Here is a 19,268-nt window from a genome sequence, read left to right as displayed (position 1 = left end):
TTATCAGCATTTTTATTCCATTTTGTATAAACATACATATATATTTATACAAAGATTCTTGCACTTCATCAAAAGTTGAAATACCTTTGATAACATATGAATTTAACTCTTGTTAAAGAACTAAGATATATCTGATCATAACTAGGCCTTTGCCTTATAAGTTCCATGATGCTTTATAACAGCATTATAGATTTAAGAAGAGTCCTGTTACTTTGTGTTCACACCTCTTTATGTCAATGCAGTTCATTTTCTTAATAAAATGATTGCTACCATAAGATGATTATAAATACAGAAACATTTTATACATATGTTATTCAATGCTTTTGCAAGTGTTATGCAGTCCCTATGGAGGTAGCCTTCAAATAAACTGTTTGCTTCAAGATAATTCAATTCACCAAGATGTGTCTGAGCCTGTGTTCAGTATTGTTATATTCAACTTTCTATGAAAAATAATTAAATAATTAGGTTTGTTCTTTGATGCAGGGAATGCTACCACACCAAAAATATTTAGTCATTCTGGGTAATAATTAGCCACTCCTTTTTGAGGAGATGTGCTAAGACAACTTGTTAGTCAGCCAACAGATCTGCCATTGTGACAGTACAAAAAAATTAACACAGTAAATATCTTACATTTGCTTACATATGAAAGGTGACCTAGAAATACTTTGTTAAAGTTTAGTTTATGCCGACTTTTGGATGCCACTGTATACATTTTAATGTTATTAATGTTATTGATAACATTATTATTATTATTATTATTATTATTATTATTATTATTATTATTATTATTATTGTTGTTGTTGTTGTCTTTTTCTGCCAGTGCTTTGACTTTATACATTATCATTAACTGCTTAGTTCAGATAGGGTCAGAGTAGCAGTTGGGTCATCCTAGGATGACCTCAGGGTAGGACGTGCCTGGTGAACCCCCACTGGGTGGCGTCCAGGGTTCATCCTGATTAGACGCCGGAACCACCTCACCTGGCTCCTCTCAATGTGGAGGAGTAGCAGCTCTACTCCAAGCTCCTCCCTGATGACCAAGCTCCTCACCCTGTCAAGTTGAGTGTAGCCACCACCCTGTGAAGAAAGCTCATTTCTGCCACTTGGCGGAAATCATGATCTCATTCTTTCAGTCATTACTCACAGCTCATGACCATAGGTGAGGGTTAGGATGTAGGCCGAGTGGTAAACAGAGAGCTTTGCCTTATGGCTCAGCTTCCTCTTCACCAGGTCCTTTCCTCTTACCTGGAGTGGGCATGCCATCTTTTTCCAGGCTAGGACCATGGACTCAGACTTGGAGCTGATCCGAATACCAACTGCTTCACACTGAAAAACACTCGAGTGAGCGCTAGAGGCATCCATGCAATCCAGCCAAAAGGATAACATGATCTGCAAATAGCAGAGATGTCCCCCTCCAGCTTGCACACATAATGCCCTCCTGACCTCGGCTATGGGTTGACACCCTGTCGATGAATATCATGAACAGGAGTGGAGACAAGGCACAACCTTGGCGGAGTCCATCACTAACACTGAACGAGCTTGACTTAACACAACTCTCAGAGATTGAATGGTATGGAGTATTAGCCCCAGCACCCCATACTCCTGGAGGACCTCCCACAAGATATCTCATAGAACACGGTCGTAAGCCTTCTCCAAGTCCACAAAACACATGTAGACTGGGTTGAAAATCTGTCATGCCCCCTCAACGATCTACGTGAGGGTAAAAAGCTGGTCCATTGTTCCATGGCCAGGAATCCACACTGTTCCTCCTCAGTCTGAGGTTCGACTATCGGTTGGAGTCTCTTTTCTTTATATATTATGCTTGTTTTTGCCTGTTTTACTATTTTGTTTTACATTTTCTTTATAGTTTCCTTTATTTTCTTCAATGTACTACAAACACTAAGAACTGTATTTTAGATGTATTTTAAATAGTTGTTTTTTATTACCACCATCATCATCATCATCATCATCTATAACTGCTATCCAGATGGGGTCACGTGTTCACTTTTTTTAACTTAGAAAGTCAACAAAAGGTTCTGAAACATCTGCATACATATGTATCTTAATGTATAGGCTCAAATGTAGCACAGAATCAGTTGATCAGTCCCCCATTAACTGATTTTGCAGATATTACTGATGTCCATGCATTTCTGTACAGTGAGAGAGATTTTTTCATAAGAAACCTCAAAGCATTTTTTAAATTAAGATGGGATGTTTTACTTCTTAATTCTGTACTTACTGTGGAAAAACACACACAGGCTAAAGAATAATAAAATATAAACAAGGACAATGTGCTTAACAGTGACCTCAAATATACTTTCAGTTTCAATTTCCCGGAAATCAGTTCCTTACAGGATATCATAAGCCTCCCGCCCACCCCCCTTTCTTCCATTCTCCTCATGGAGTTGAAAGTGAAAGTAAAATCAGCGTGTATATATATATAGACAGGAAGAGCTGCAGGCACAGAGCATCAGACTGAGAAGGAGACGCAGACCTCAGCATCACTTCTCATAGAGGTAAGATAAGATGCTGTAATCTTGTGTGGGATCTTAAGATTAAAGGGTTCAAATGTGAATTAATATAATAGCACATGTACTGTGTTAGTCATGGCTGGACCTGCCACACTGCCCAACCTCCCCAACCTAGTTTTTGTTTTTCATTTCTTTGCAAAAATGTATGAAACAAAAAAGTAAGAAATGCAGATGTTCACTGTATGATGTGTGATGTCTTGCTTACATGTGCACTTATATGCAAAAGTTAAAGACCCCACTAAAATTGTTTGCTTTGTTGATATGTTGACTTTCGATGTGAAAATAAGTTAACAAATTCATTAAATGTTATTAATTACTGTTATTAATTACTATTAATTACTTTGGCTGTACTCATTTGCATATTGGGTGCATATATAGATGGCAGCGATCCGTGTGGTGTTGTGTTCTGGTTTTGGTCTATTTAGTTATCTGTTCCATTTTACAACCCCTGAAGTCACCATGGAAGCTGAACTCATTGTTTACACACGGTAGCAGCTGTTGGCTCCCGGAATGAAGCAGATTACAGGTTTTGAGGCTGGTGGTAGTCAATGCAAGAGTGATGCATCCTGGGCCAGTGAGCTGAACCAATTCTTCAACAGATTCAGCACTGGATCTCTGGTTACTCCTTCCCCACATAATCTGGCAGCCCACACACCTCTGCAGCATTCACAACTGCCCTTATCACCCCCCCCCACAAACACACCTCCACTCCTGGAGCTAAGGTTCTTAGGTTCTGCTATTTTCAGCCCTTCATACTTTCCCTCTATGCCAGCACCCAGTATGGACTTCAACCCCGGAGTAACTGTTACTGCAGATCAGGTTGGAGGTAAGTTGCTAAGACTCTGCCAAGGAAAGGCTGCAGGGCTGGATGACATTAGCCCAAAGGTCCTTAAGACCTGTGCTGACCAGCTCTGGAAAGGGTTACTAAGCCATTGCTAAAGCTCTGGGACTCCAACCTAATCCAACGAACCACAGTGAGAGCCATTATCCACTAGAGGAGAAAGCTTGGAACAGTCTTGAACCTTCCCAGGATTGGCTGGCCTACCAAAATTTGACAAAAAGCACATTGATGGCTCATCCAGGAGGTCAAAAAAGAACCAAGACAAACATCTAAAGAAACCAACACTTGCCTCAGTTAAGGTGAATGTACATGATTCCACAATAATTAACACACTGGGCAAAAATGGCACCCATTGGAGAGCACTCCTGATCCAAAACGAACACAAAGGCTAATCTCGCATTTGCCAAAAAACATCTAGCTGAACCGCAGGACTTTTGGGATAATGTAACTTTTTGGAAGGCATGGGTCCCGTTACATGTGCCATAAAGCTAACATCACATTCCACCATAAGAACACCATACCAACAATAAAACATGGTGGTGGTAGTGTGATGATCTGGGGCTGCTTTGCTTCTGCAGGACCTGGACAACTTGTCATAATTGATGAAAATCCTCATGGGAATTACAGATTTATTTTGTCCTTTTGTCTAAGATAAAATTATCTTCAAAAGTTAGTGGTGTGACTAATCATGAAATAGTACTGATTCTGTCACCCTCAAAACTAATAAATAATAAGAAAGATAAACAAAAAAAAAGAATTAGTAAGTAAATGTTAGGGACTGAAATGTGAGTAAAAACCAATCAAACTGTTACTTGTGTAAATATAACTGAATGCTCTGACCTCTGAATGTGGTGTGTAGAAATATATTCAATATATGAAATAATAAAATAATAATAATAATAATAATAATAATAATAATAATAATAATAAATACTATTTTGTGTTTGCAGTTCCAAAGATTCAAACATGGGATCATCCCCAGCGAAACCTGGTGAGTTTAAATGATCCAATCCAAACTTGCGTTGATAACATTTCATATGCCTTTTAGACAACTAAGTGAGCCTATATAGATATGTATTAAGGCTTATTCCAACAAACATCACATGCTGTAACACTACACTGTTAAAAATGAAAGTCAACACAGCTTGAAATTATGAGGTAACTGATTACACGTTTTTTCTTGAGATAACTCAACTTGAAGACACTATATTTCACCCAATTCAAACCTCTTATTTTAGTGAAGAATTCTCCTTTCATTTTCTAGTTCTTCATCTCAGTTAGGTAAATGATACAGAATATAGGTTTTTTACTCAATTTCTCAACTAGCTGGGACGTGTGATAGAAACAACCTTCTGGTGGGGATGAATGCTTAGTTTGTTACACTATTCACAAGTTAAGTTAACTCAAAAAAAGCTATGTATTCAGTTTCCCTATATTTTTAAGTTGAGCTGAATTCTCAGTTTTTACAGTGTAGGTAAAATAACAGCAAATTGGACAAAAGCAGTCTTATGAATTCAGAACCATTAGCCAACTGTGTTTTGCACACAGAGGAATTAGACCTCTGCATTTAACCCATCCATGCACTGAAACACCCACATACATGCACACTAGTGAACACACTGTTGAGCACACTTGCCCAGAGCAGTAGGCAGCCCTATCCACAGTGCCCAGGGAGCAGTTAGGGGTTAGGTGCCTTGCTCAAGGGCACTTCAGTCACGTGCTGTTAGCCAAGGGGATCGAACCGGCGACCTTCCGGTCACAAGGCTGGTTCCCTAACCTCCAGCCCACGACTGCGCCTAATCTATATAGGGTATAAGTGGTACTGCTGCATGTTGAACCTTTCATTCTAATGTATGTTCCATTACAACTGATACAAACCTATATGTAGACCTATGTAAGGGCTTATTCCAACAAGCATTACTTTTCTTAATGTTAAGCCTCTACACTGGGTCATGATAAATGTATTAGCTTGTTGAATTGTCCCGTGAGGGGGCTCTGGGTTCCGTAGATTTGTTCTAGTAGCTTTGAGTATTTTATTCATTTTTTATTGATTAACCCTAACATAAGGGTTGCAAAAGTAGTATGAGCTGGTGGTGCCACCGATCAAACTAGCAGTAACTGTGCTTTTTCCCACAGCTGATGAAACACAAAGAACTTAAAACACTTATACAGGATGTCTATGTATTACATGTAATACATCCCAAAAAAGAGGTATAGAAACTTGGGTAAAATTAATGGTAAATGTACATTGAATTTGCACAAAATCTTATTCACAACCCCTGACACAAAGAATTTAAACTTTAACATGGTCCCTTGGAAGAAAGACAATTCCTAGATAGAGCTAAGCTTCTCAAGTGTCGGTAATAAAACAATTCTCAAGCTACTATGAATTCAGCCAACGATTCTGAAGCTATTATGAACTCAAACGGATTAAAATTCAACTTCTACCAAGGCTGTTGCAGTATACCTCTCCTTGAGTAAAGGAAACTCACTTTAAGATTCTGTCATTTATTTATCTTGTTAGTGATTTTCTTAGTGGAAGATTTGGTTTTGAAAAATTTCCCAGCAGCTTTTGTCAATCACAGTGTGAAACAAATGAACATTTTTTTTTTTTTCTGGCAATTATTAAGTAGTTTTTTTAATCATTCTAGTGACATAAGTATTAATCTGTTGATTAACACAGTTATTCTTCTGTCTATTTTTTTTTTTTTACTCACAAATGTTAATGAAGCGATAAACAACCAGCCTTCGTCTCCTTCTATGTTGAATGTCATCATTATATGGTTGCTTTGTGTTCTTCTTCTAACAAATTATTATTTTTAACTCATGGTATGTGTGTGTTTTAAATAGTTGCTGTTCCTAACTTGTTTGTAAGGAAAAAAAAACAAGACTGTGTGGTTGCTAGGCTGCGTCAAGGCCCAAAAAATAGCAATGGCCCCCTCATTCAAACAAAACAGGTTAGCAGTAGTTATAACTTACAGCATTGCTGAACTGTCTCTCTCCCTCTGTTAGACTTTCTCTCTCAGTCTCTTCTTCTCTGGCAGTGGCATCATGCTGGCAGGGCAGCTCGGAGTGGCTTGGCTAGCTAGCCGAGACAGCTAGCAGTGCAGACTCCCACAGTGCCAGTGGAAGTTTAGGCTTGCCGGTCATCCAAACTGCTAACTGATTATGGCCCAGTGCCGAGCAAGGTCTTGAGCTTGGTTGGACAGGATAAGGCTTGGTTCAGCTAACCAAACAGTCCAAAATGAGCTACCGCAAAGTGGCTAGCTCCTAGCCTAAGCTAGGCCAATGGGCAGTTCTAAGACTGTCGAACTTGCTGGATAATAAGTACAAGTAATTACAAGACATTATCACCACTTGTTTCACAGTATTACAGTCATTTTCATTATTTTGGGCTGATAACACATCTGCAAAAACTACTGTAGCAAAAGACTACTGTCCGTTTGCTACACAATCACCACGGAACATTCTCGCACTCTCGCACCACAAGTCCAGTCCCTTTCTACCTGCAAAGCCAATGACAGTGAGTTAAGCTCATGAACCAAAACTCAATTAAAAAGGGCAAAATTAATAGACATAAATGTTTATTGATATTGATTAAAAATTATATGAACTGTTTCAATTAACAAAACCCCAATCAATGATTATTTAGCAGGGCTACATTAACAATTACTTTATGTGAAATGACAGCCAAAGTGACAAAGGTAGTCTTTATGACAGCTGATGCTTCTTGGAATAAGCCTTTAGAAATGTGCATGTAGGTTTAAGTCAGTTGTAGCCTTACGAATGTTGTCATTTAGTAAAGTATTACTGCTTCAATAGAAGAATGATTAATAAAATTCCTCTATAGCGCACTGTGAGAGTATTAGGCCTTCTCATGTGACAATAACACTAAAACAATCACGCTTGCGCTTATTCAATAAATGTTTAACTAGAACAAAATAATATTATCTGGTTATCTATATTTTCAAATGAATACAATTTATACAATTTTCCAAAATGGTTATGCAGTTTTGCACTTATTTGTGTACAATTTTCCAGATGTAGACAATACGCCAAGACATGGAGTCCAAATTTTGCTTGTTTAGCGTAGCACTGGAGCTGTGAGGCTAATACTGCTTGACAAACACTAGAAGGGAATAGACACCCAAATGTTTTCCCTAATACATCCAGAAACCTCTCCTAATCCACTCAAAATGCATCCAGGCCTCCATTATGATATCACTGACCTGCCAATGTGGTTTAGGACACAGTATGGCTTATTGTGAGCTACAAAAATAAACTAAACTTCACTGTCAATGGGCAACTCATTGAGTGTGTGCGCCTCATGCTGGAATATGGATGCTGGATTCCATTTACAATTTCTGTATCGTCTATATATGAGCATTTATCTTCAGTTTGAAAATTCAAGATGAACGTTTATTTATAAAGAGAATCAACAGAAATTGTGAGCAAAAGGCTTTCCTTAGAATTCAGCTACACAATGAAGCTTTGGTTACAGTAAATCATACTGTGTCCTAAACCACATCAGCAAGTCTGCATGACCTTAATAAACAGCTGGATATTTTGAGAGGGTTTTACAGAAAAGATCTGGGTGACTATTGACTTGCTTTGCTAGCAAAGTTAGCTTCCTAGCTCCAGCATTAAAGTGATGTTTTGAACACCAAACATATTTTGATCAGCTACATATGAGGTGTGTGAAAATAATGGTAAATTTGATTTTTTGCTGGACTATTGCTAAAGTATAAAAGTTTCACCACTGACATATAAAACAGATTTTGTTAGCTTCCAAATATACTTTCAGATATGCTAAATATGGGCATATGTAGATTAACCTTCGTTATTGTTTCTAATAATCTCATCCACCTGTTTCCAACAGAATTTGTCAATGTTTTGGCTGACAAACAAGTGAAAGAAGGAGAAGATGTTATTCTTCGCTGTGAGGCAAACATAGGAGAAGTAACAGCAAAGTGGGAGAAGAACGGGAGCGCATTGGAATGTGTGGAAGGCAAGCACACAATGACACAAAGTGGGACAACGTTTTCCTTGATAATCAGGAACGCTGCAGAGGAAGATGAAGGGAGCTACACATTAAAACTGTGGAATGACTCTGGTAGTGCCTCATGCTCTGCCATGGTCATTGTTGGTATGTATCAGTTCTGCACTCCAGTGAATATGGCCTATATTTACACCTGCTTACTGTAACAGACTGCTCAAATTCATATAGTCAGGCTCATAAATATTTGGATGTCAACAAAGTTATTGCTATTTTAGCTGCTTAACAGAGCATATTGGAGTTTAAATTATTAAACAATGAAAAAGAGCAAACTCTCTGCTTTAATTTGTCGGCATTCATATCCAACTCAGGTGAACTATGTAGGAATTACAACTATTTTCATACAAATCCCTCAATTTTAAGGGGCTTAAAAGTAATTGGACAAACTTTTTTTTTTTTTTTAATTCTTGACTGCAAATCCTTAGCAGTCAATGACTGCCTGAAGTCTGTAACCCATAAACATCACCAGAAGCTGTTTTTTTTTTTTTCCCTGGTAAGTGAGGCTCTGCCAGGCCTTTACTGCAGCTAACTGTGTTACCTTCAGTTTTGCCTTCAGTAAAACTTTGATTGAGTTCAGTTGGGCATTCCCTTGATTGTTGACTTTGCTTGTTGGTAGATATGCCGACCTCTTGGAGGGCGTTCATGATCTGGTTGTTATGAAAGGGTTTCCTTCACAAATTCTTCTTCCAGCCACTTCATTTGATTTCTATGGTCTTATGGGTCTTTGGGTGCTTTTGTGCTCACCAGTGTGTCTGCACTTTTTAAGAATGTACCAAATAGTTGATTGGGCCACACATAATTTTTGGGATTGTTCTGATTTTTCAGCCTAATGATGGCTTGCTTCACTTGAGCCCGTAAAAATGGGGGATATGTATAAAAATGGTTGTAATTTCTAAACTGTTCACCCAATTTGGATGTAAATACCCTCAAATTATGCTAGCCTTTGTGGCTGTCAATTAGCTGGCGTAATGCAGTTGGCAGTTTGCGTTCTCCTCTAAGCATGTTTAGCATCAGTTCGAAAAGGCGGCGTAGTGCTTCACATGTCTTAGAGGAAGCATGTGTTAATCTTCACTGTCTCAGCTTTTTAGCATTTTATGATTGGTGAGACCTAGCTAGAGGTCGAATTAGCAATTCATAAATTGAGAAGAAATTTTTGCAAAAATGTAACATAATAATATAACATATAATTAAACTAATGGTAATTGGTAGTAGAACACTATATACAGTAATCTATGTTAACACCAAATAATACTATTTGTGAACTGGTAATTATTGGCAGCATGGAAGTGTGGTCAGTTCCAGTGAGTCATAAGATGAATTCAGTTAAAGCCATCAATTTTTCATTGTTAATCATGAAGGTTATGGAGAAAATATTATTGAACTTTTGACATTAGTGGTGGTTACAGTACAGAAGCTACCTGCCTGAAACTAATGCTAAATTAAGTTTAAAATATTATTATTAATATTATTAACTCTGCATGTATGCATCTTTTTGGTTAATTTTTTTTCTTGTGGTATACAGTGTTTTGTTTGCTCCTACAGTAACTCATCTATTTCTTACAGAACTCAATGAATGGAGGAATGCCCAGTGGAAGTAAGTCCACATTCATTCGTTAACATGTCATCATGTGATCAAAGCACATAAGCAATTGCAACATGCTGAATAGATCAGCACAGGCACAATGAGCGCAATGCTCACATAGCTTGCAGTTCACATTCACTTTACTTACTTATAAGCAGTCACCAAACAACAATAATAAGAAAGTGAAATAATAATCTTATGATGTTTGACACATATGGAAGCCCTAAAGGACCATGGGTTCACATTTGCTTGTTATCAGATTAACTAGGGCACGGTTGGTTCACTGTGTGTGAAATGTTGTGGCTCTGTATTGAGCTGCGAGCGAGCAATGATGGTTGAATGAAGATGTGAGGTCTGACAGTGCTGAAGGAGGGGAACACCAGTGCTGCTGTCATCAAGCACGCTTTCAGGCAGATAAGTCTGGTGAGGGGGGTGGTAGACTTCAGTCCCTCTAGCCAGCAAATCTTCAGGCCATGGAACAAGAGCCAAATGACTGAACTCAACCCAACTATGACTGAACTCAAAAATATATGCCCATTTTGAAATTGATGCCAGCAACACACTTCAGTAAAGTTGGGACAGTGGCAAGAAAAGACTGGTAAAGTTGTGTGATGCTAAAAAACAACACAAAAAAAAACAACAACAAAAAAAAAAAACAACACCACCTGGTGACAGGCAAATAGTCTACTGTTGTAAGGAAGACTCTCCAGGCAGATTGGAATCCATGATACCCGTTTACTCAAAAACACAGAGCCAGAATCTGAGCCAAAACAGTCCAAAAGTCAAAAACCAGAAACGTACACAAAATAGCAAAAGTACCAAAAGGGGAGATCAAAAGCAGAGTCCAAGAGTTCAGAAAAAGGGTCAGGGTAATCCAAAATCATCAATAGTCTAGAAGGAACAAGGCTTGGTATGCAGGTAAACTGGCAATACTTCGCAGTGAGCCAATGTTACTGAAGGTCCTTAAATAGGTAGGTAAATGAGCTGCAGGTGAGATGGGTCAGGGTGAAACTAGGAAGTCCGTCAGTATTCAGGTGAGGCTGACCTCTGGTGGCGATGGCAGGTAGTACACCTGACAATTGTACATAATATCATTTACAGAGTCAGGGAATCCGGAGACATCTCTGCATGCAAGGGACAAGGCTGAAAACCACTATTGGAAGACCATGATCTCTGCATTAAAAACAGACACGATTCTTTAGTGGAAATCACTCCATGAGCTCAGGAACGCTTCCAAAAACCATTGTCTATGAACACAGTTTGTCGCTACATCAACAAATGCAAGTTAAAACTCCACCACGCAAAGAAGAAGCCATATATGAACAGTATCCAGAAATGCCTCCCCCTTCTCTGGGCCTGAGCTCATTTAAGATGGACTGAGGTAAAATGGAAAAGCGTCCTGCAATCTGACGAATCAAAATTTGAAATTCTCTTTGGAAATCAAGAATTCCACATTCTCCAGGCCAAAAAGGAGAGGGATCGTCCGGCTTGTTATCAGCACACAGTTCGACAACATTTGTGTTGGCATGGGGGTACATTACTGCACATGACAAGGGTGACTTCACATCTGTGAAGGCAGCATTAATGCTGAACAATATAAACAGGTCTTGGAGCAACATCTTCCGCCATTTCAACAATGTCTTTTTCAGGGAGGGTCTTTCTTATTTCAGGAAGACAAAGCCAAACCACATTCTGCAAGTTTTACAACAGCAATGAATTGTTAGCTAACAGGCTAAAAGATAGTAACAGACTAAACAACTCAATCATTAAAATCACAAGCTTGAATTAAAGTACTTATTATATGATTCACTGTAAACTGTCATGTAAAGTCTAAATAATGTCACTTGTAGTATGAAACTGAGGCTGAATCTCAAACAGCTCTGTACTCCTTAAATACTGTGCCATGTAAACTTTGAAATTCTAGCTTCAACAGCCAAACAGAGCACTATTTGTCGAGCATGGATGTGGCTGAATCCCAAATGACTATTTTTAGCTATAGTGTCCACCTACTGGATGTATTTTGAACTGCAGTAATGGACACGCTTAAAATTATAGTTAGTTGTGCAACATTAATGTGATTGTTTTTCCTGTTTTTTCTCTGGTACTATGACCTGACTGTTGGTTTTCTTTTTTCTACCCAGTCAACATCCACTGATCACAGCCCTACGGAACTTCAAAATTAGTAATAGGAAAGTCAGAGAGCTACGCTTCCTTCTCGCTGGACCAGTTGGAGCAGGAAAAACCAGCATCATCAACACCATTAAAAGCATTTTTGCAGGGCATCAGTTCATCAACTGCCTGGCTGCTTCAGATTCATGTGATTTTACAATTAATGTGAGTAAAAATGTTATTTGGCCAAAAAAACATATTCCAAATGTTACCAATTTGATTTATGAAATTGGTTATAAGTTGGTTATGTATAGCCTATGTTAATAAATTGATATTTATACAGTCAAATCACACTTCATGCTTCATCTGCACTTGTACATACATCTGGCCCATAGTATCTTACTCATATATTTATGAAACTATACATTCGGTAACACTATAAAGTAAGAGTACATGAAATAGTATTAATTCATGCCTTATTTCATATGTCAATAATGATTAATTCATACATTATATATATTATGAGTGAATATGAATATGCATAAAGTAACTATGTCTCATTCATGACTTAGTGGAGGAACAATATCCTAATTCATAAAGTAACTAAGGTACCAATATCAGCAGTTAAAATCAGTTATTCATGATGTTCATACAGGTCTTCATGATAGTCAGCACCTAAACTGTGAAAAAAAAACGGAATGGTCAGCCACCATCTCATAGTTAGAGTGTTAAATTATATATTTATTATTACTAAAACATTGCTCCTTCATGGGTCCATAATATCTGTGGCCCTCAAAAAGTGATAAAATATTCTTGTTGTGAAAATACACATTGTTGTGTTTATGATAAAATAATTGAGGAAAACTGTTCATTAAGCAGTCAATTTTTATTTTGAACCTGGTAAGTGTTCTTTGGTGGTTAAAACATGTAGCAACAATTTATATGTATATCATAAAAGAACATCGCAAAGGCCTTTGACCCCACACAATTGAGTAACATTTAACAATTTCAATCATAATAAAGAAACCAAGATCCATAATGATTTTATTTTTTTATTAAATTAACAAATCTCCAAACTATTTAACACAAACTTTAACTGAATAAACAATAACAATTAAAACAAATTACTTATCCATTATAATTCACACTTAAATGGCTGGATTGCTCCAGAAAAATGTTGCTCCCCAACATTTCAACAATTAACCTCCAGGACAGAATTTGGCAGCATCATAAACAAATGAAAATACACCGATCAGGCATAACATTATGACCACTTCCTTGTTTCTATGCTCATTGTCCATTTTATCAGCTCCACTTACTATATAGGTGCACTTTGTAGTTCTACAGTTACAGACTGTAGTCCATCTGTTTCTCTGCATACTTTGTTAGCCCCCTTTTACCGTGTTCTTCAGTGCTCAGGACCCCCATGGACCCTCATAGAGCAGGTAATATTTGGGTGGTGGATCATTCTCAACACTGACGTGGTGGTGGTGTGTTAGTGCGTGTTGCGCTGGTCCGAGTGGATCAGACACAGCAGTGCTGCTGGAGTTTTTAAACACTCACTGTCCACTCTATCAGACACTCCTACCTTGTCCGTCCACCTTGTAGATGTAAAGTCAGAGACGATAGCTCATCTGCTGCTGCACAGTTTGTGTTGGTCATCCTCTAGTCCTTCATCAGTGGTCACAGGACACTGTTGGCTGGATATTTTTGGTTGATGGACTATTCTCAGTCCAGCAGTGACACTGAGGTGTTTAAAAACTCCAGCAGCACTGCTGTGTCTGATTCACACACTAACACACCACCACCAGTGTTACTCCAGTGCTGGCATATAAACAAAGTTCATTAAATTATAATCTACATTTACATTTACCTCAAGGACCCCGCAAGTTGGAGGATGGAATGTGGCTATCAAAGTGAAACACTGGAAATGGACGTCCAGCTTTGCCCTCCTACAGTCTGTAGTAAGAGACACTGCATCCCCAGGCTGTAGTAAGAGACACTGCATCCCCAGGCTAACCCACGAGCTAATGCGCTAGTCGCAAACTAACCTGCTTGCTGGGATCTAAACTGCTAGTTATGACCTACCCTACTAGTCACAACCTAATCCACTAGCCACAAGCTAACATGTTAGCTACAAGCTAATGGACATACAAGGGATGTGCTATATATATATATATATATATATGGTGGGCATTACACACTTCTATAATGTAGAAATATTTCCACCAGTTTGCACTGAACTCACTGTAGTGACTGAATAATGAGCCTTAGTGTGTAATAAGCCTGAAATTTTAAAGGGTTAACTCTCCTCTCTTATGAGATGATGGCTCACCATTCAGTTTTTCCCACAGTTTAGGTGCTGATTATCATGAAGACATATATAAACATCATGAATAACTGATTTTAACTGCTGGTATTGGTAAATTAGTGACTTTCTGAATTAATATATTGCTTCTCCATTAAGGCCTCAATGAGACATAGTTACTTTATGCATATTCATGATCACTTATGATGTATTACATGTATGAATTAATGATTACTCACGCATGAAATAATGCCTAAATTAAAGCTACTTAATGTGCATTTACTGTAAAGTGTTATTATTATAAGTTGAAAGTTGACTACTGCTAATGCTGGATAACAGTAACTTTAGCTAAGTTTACTAGAATTCAGTGTGAAACAGAAAGATACTGAAACTTGGAATGTTTTGTGAGAGGTTGAAGTTGATTTATTTATTTATTTTTTTTTTTTCTTACAAATATATTGGCAATCAACACCCTGGTCATTTATCTGTAAAATTGTATTATATTATATTATATTATATTATATTATATTGTATTATATTTTATTTATTTATTTATTTATTTATTTATGTATTTCCAGTACCAGAAGCACACTATTGGAACTTATCCTTTCGCCTTCTGTGATATGATGGGTATTGCCAGCGGTCAGTCTGAAGGACTGCACACTGATGACGTCATCAGTGCCTTAAAGGGTCATATGCCAAATGAATATAACGTAAGAACAACACACACACACACACACACACACACACACACACAAACAAACACACATGCATGCACACACATACACACAAACAACCTGACTATGTTGTTTTAGTAAAACAAAGTAAACTTAAACTGTTTTTTTTTCCCTCATGTTTAGTTCTGCTCCAGAATTCCACTGTGTGAAAACACTCAAAATTACATCAGAAATCCGAGTGTGAATGATAAGATTCACTGCCTAGTGAGTGTTATTGCAGCAGACAAAATTGCTATATTGGAGAATGATGTTATCCAGAAAATGAAGACCATCAGAGCAGAAGCCAGTAAATTAAGTGAGTTCACTCTTATATCTGTCATTTAATTCAACGAGTAGAACAAGTGAAGAAAGTATGAAAGATAAAAAATCTTAACACATTTGGTGCAAATATCAATCTACAATTTAAAACCACATGTTTGAGTGCAGGGGGTCTTTACCCAGCAAGCAAGCCTTCACTGCCCCTGCAGGGGCCACCTTAGAGCTTCATTAGTAGAATGATTAGACTGTTAAATATCCATGTATCTCTGCTGTCTGTGCTGCAGGAATCCCTCAGCTGGTTTTCATGACAAGAGTGGACAAGGTGTGCAAAATGACAAGGGGAGATTTGGCCAAGATCTACCAAAGCAAGAAGATTAGGGAGAAAGTGAGTCCTTTTGCTAGTGCTGATACAGTGGTGCTTTTTCTATTTTCTATTATTCTGTATAAATTTGACCTCAAACTTCATCAGATTTTCATGCAAGTCCTAATAGTAGATAAAGAGAACCAAATGAACCAAATGAGACAAAAATATTAGACTTCATCACTATTTTTTGTGGAAAATGATTCAATAGTACATATCTGTAAGTGGCAAAACTACGTGAACCTTTAGGTTTAGCTGATAATTTGAAGATGAAATTAGAGTCAGTTGTTTTCATGGGATGGCTATCAGGTGTTAGTGACCCTGTTTTATTTAAAGAAAATGAATCTATCACCGTCTGATCTTCACAACACGTGAAGGTACAAAGAAAGGAGATTTCTGAGGACCTCAGAAGAAGAGTTGTTGATGCTTATCAGGCTGGAAAAGGTAACAAAACCATCTCTAAAGAGTTTGGACTCCAGCAACCCACAGTCAGACAGAGTGTGTACAAATGGAACAAGTTCAAGACCACTGTTACGCTCCCCAGGAGTGGTCGACCAACGAAGATCCCACCAAGAGCAAGGCGTGTAATAGTGCGCGAGGTCACAAAGTAACCCCGGGGTAACTTCTAAGCAACTTAACACCTGTTTCACAGTGGCTAATGGTAATGTTCATGAGTCCACCATCAGGAGAACACTGAAAAACAATGCTGTGCATGGCAGGGTTCCAAAGAGAAAGCTGCTGCTCTCCAAAAAGAACATTGCTGCACTTCTGCAGTTTACTAAAGATCACATGGACAAGCCAGAAGGCTATTTGAACAATGTTTTGTGGATGGATGACATCAAAATAGATCTTTTTGGTTTAAATGAGAAGCGTTATGTTGAGAGAGAGGAAAACACAGCATTCCACCATAAAAACCTTATCTCATCTGTGAAACATGGTGGAGGTAGTATCATAGTTTGGGCCTGTTTTGCTGCATCTGGACGGCTTGCAAACTCTGAATTATGCCAGCAAATTTTAAAAGAAAATATCAGTAAACATCTGTCCATGAGCTGAAACTCAAGAGAATGTGGGTCAGGCAGCAAGACACGAGTCTTTCTACCAAAAAATGATTAAAGAAGAATAAAGTGAATGTTTTGGAAAGGCCAAGTCAAAGTCCTGACCTTAGTCCTAGAAATGTTGTGGAAGGACCTGAAGCAAGCAGTTCATGGGAGGAAACCCACTAACATAATGGAGTTGAAGCTCTTTTGTATGGAGGAATGGGCTAAAATTCTGCCAAGCTGTTGTGCAGGCCTAGTCAACAATTACCGGAAACGTTTATTTGCAGTTATTGCTGCACAAGAGGGTTCATACTGGGTACTGAAGGCAAAGGTTCAAATAGTTTTGCCACTTACAGATATGTAATATTGGATCATTTTCCTCAATAAATAAGTGACCGAGTCTAATATTTTTGTCTCATTTGTTTAATTTGGTTCTCTTTATCTACTGTTAGGACTTGTATAAAAATCTGATGAAGTTTCAGGTCAAATTTATGCAGAAATACAAAAAATTCTAAAGGGTTCACAAACTTTCAAGCACCACTGTATGTCTTTCTATCTTTTTACATGGACATCCTTGGAATCCTTTAGCTGATTAAGTAATGCTGCTCTGTGTTTCCAGATGGAAGAGTGCAGCACTAGACTGGGAGTCCCTGTGAACTGCATCTTCCCTCTGAAGAACTATCATGAGGAGACCAATCTGAACGAGGAGCTGAACTGCCTGATGCTGGAGGCCTTCACACAGGCTGTGTACTCAGCTCATGAATACGTGACAAAGTGTTCACAGTAGGGCTGCAACAACTAATTAACATTATTGATAATATTGATGCTAAAAATTAGTGACAATAAATCAAGTTATCGATTAGTTGGCTTAATGGTGTTTCCACTCAATGACGCCTCATTGACGTCATTCAATTAAAAGGATGAGATATAGATGGTGCAGACTGCAGGCAAAGATATTTATATCAACGCGCCCCCCCCAAAAAAAAACAAAGACAAAAACAAACAAAAAACAAAACAGCAACAAAAAAAAAACTTTGACATTGAAAAAGATGGTTTGAGCATTTTTTTTAACTATTTAATCAAGTAAAACGTCAGATATTGTGTTTTTGTACTTTTTTTCTATTTAACATAAATAAAAAAGAAATTACTTATTATTCTTTTATTTCTTGCCTTTCAAATACTGTCCCAACCTTTTCAGAATTAAGTTTTATTAAAAGTTGTGAAATTGTAAAGAAAATGAATACTTTATGGTTTCCCAAAGGCATCTAAAGCTGAATTCTACAGCATCTTCACTATAGCGATGGAAAACATCTTATTTTTTAATATATAAAGAACACGGACTTTGGAACTCCTGCCTAGCAGCCTGAAGTTTCTCTAGCAAGGTCACTTTAGTGACTACAAGTCACTTTAGTGTTTGTCGTTTAGAGAAGACACCACAGTAAACCTGAGCAGGCTCATGAATTTATGTGTTTGCAGTGACAATTTTCAAAATTAGATGTTAAAAACCATATTTCTCAATGACGTCTGTTGTACTGAGTGTATGCTGTACATTTTCACTGTTGATCTAGTGCTGCTCAAACTTTTTGAACACATCTGTGCTGAACTGGTGCAGGAGAGTGAAGTGAGTAAATAGTGTTTATAAATATGTTGTCAATAATAATAAATAAATATGTTCTCTTTTTCATTACTATTCAAATTGTTCCTTGACCCTTTAATGTTCTGCTTAACCATTTGGTAGAGCACATTTTGACTCACTATATATGCCACAAAGTGCCATCTCGATTGTTGGATAGACATGAATATTTTAAAAATGTTGGGGTCAAAAGAAAAAAACACCTATTGTTTTTATTATTGCCCCAAAATAAATAAATAAATAGAATTCCATTTCTTTTTTTCTTGGTGAGGACATGAAAAGGTTGAGTGTCTTTATTATAGATATATTTCATTATTTGCTCTTTTTCAGCCTTTTTTCTCTTTCAGCCAAAAATTTCAGTGGCCAAAATTTGGGTGCATTCCTACTTTCTCTATACCTTCCCACAAGCCCTTCCCATACATACTTCATACAACTGAAAGTGAAAGTAGAACGAGAGCATGTGTATAAATGTTAAGGCAGAAAGACCTGTAGACACAGATCAACAGTCAGACACATCAGCACCACTTCACACATATAAAATGTGAGTCAAGCTGCTGGGAAATAGCTTTAAGATAAAGACTTTGTGTGGATTAATGCAAGATGAGTTTCTTAGATATGGATTAAAGAGAATGTCTGCGTAATCAAATTATGTACACAAAGTCATGCAGATGTTTGATGTTTGATGTAATGCTATTCTACAGAACCTTACCAAGTCAGGTTCCAGACGTCCGCAGCGTTTACTGCCTCTTAAAGCAACCTCATAGAAAACTATAACACAAAATGTTTGTTGGTATGCTGCTTGATGCCTGAGACATTGT

At 37.7% G+C, this 19,268-nt stretch overlaps 1 protein-coding gene across 1 annotated transcript; it reads left to right on the top strand.

The window, feature by feature from the left end:
- The first annotated feature begins 745 nt into the window (after positions 1–745).
- On the top strand, positions 746–17,797 carry LOC118808618 (interferon-induced protein 44-like). Its single transcript, XM_036571435.1, has 9 exons — positions 746–2,513; positions 4,320–4,360; positions 8,249–8,515; positions 9,989–10,019; positions 12,149–12,341; positions 15,003–15,137; positions 15,285–15,456; positions 15,704–15,804; positions 17,437–17,797. Exons 2-9 carry the CDS (start codon positions 4,336–4,338, stop codon positions 17,602–17,604), a joined length of 1,092 nt encoding a protein of 363 aa, XP_036427328.1. The 5' UTR covers positions 746–2,513; positions 4,320–4,335; the 3' UTR covers positions 17,605–17,797.
- Positions 17,798–19,268: the final 1,471 nt, after the last annotated feature.

Source organism: Colossoma macropomum, unplaced genomic scaffold (assembly GCF_904425465.1).
Source record: "Colossoma macropomum unplaced genomic scaffold, Colossoma_macropomum, whole genome shotgun sequence".
Classification (NCBI taxonomy): domain Eukaryota; kingdom Metazoa; phylum Chordata; class Actinopteri; order Characiformes; family Serrasalmidae; genus Colossoma; species Colossoma macropomum.
Note: the sequence above shows the minus strand (reverse complement) of the source record. Positions and strands in the feature narration are given on the sequence as shown.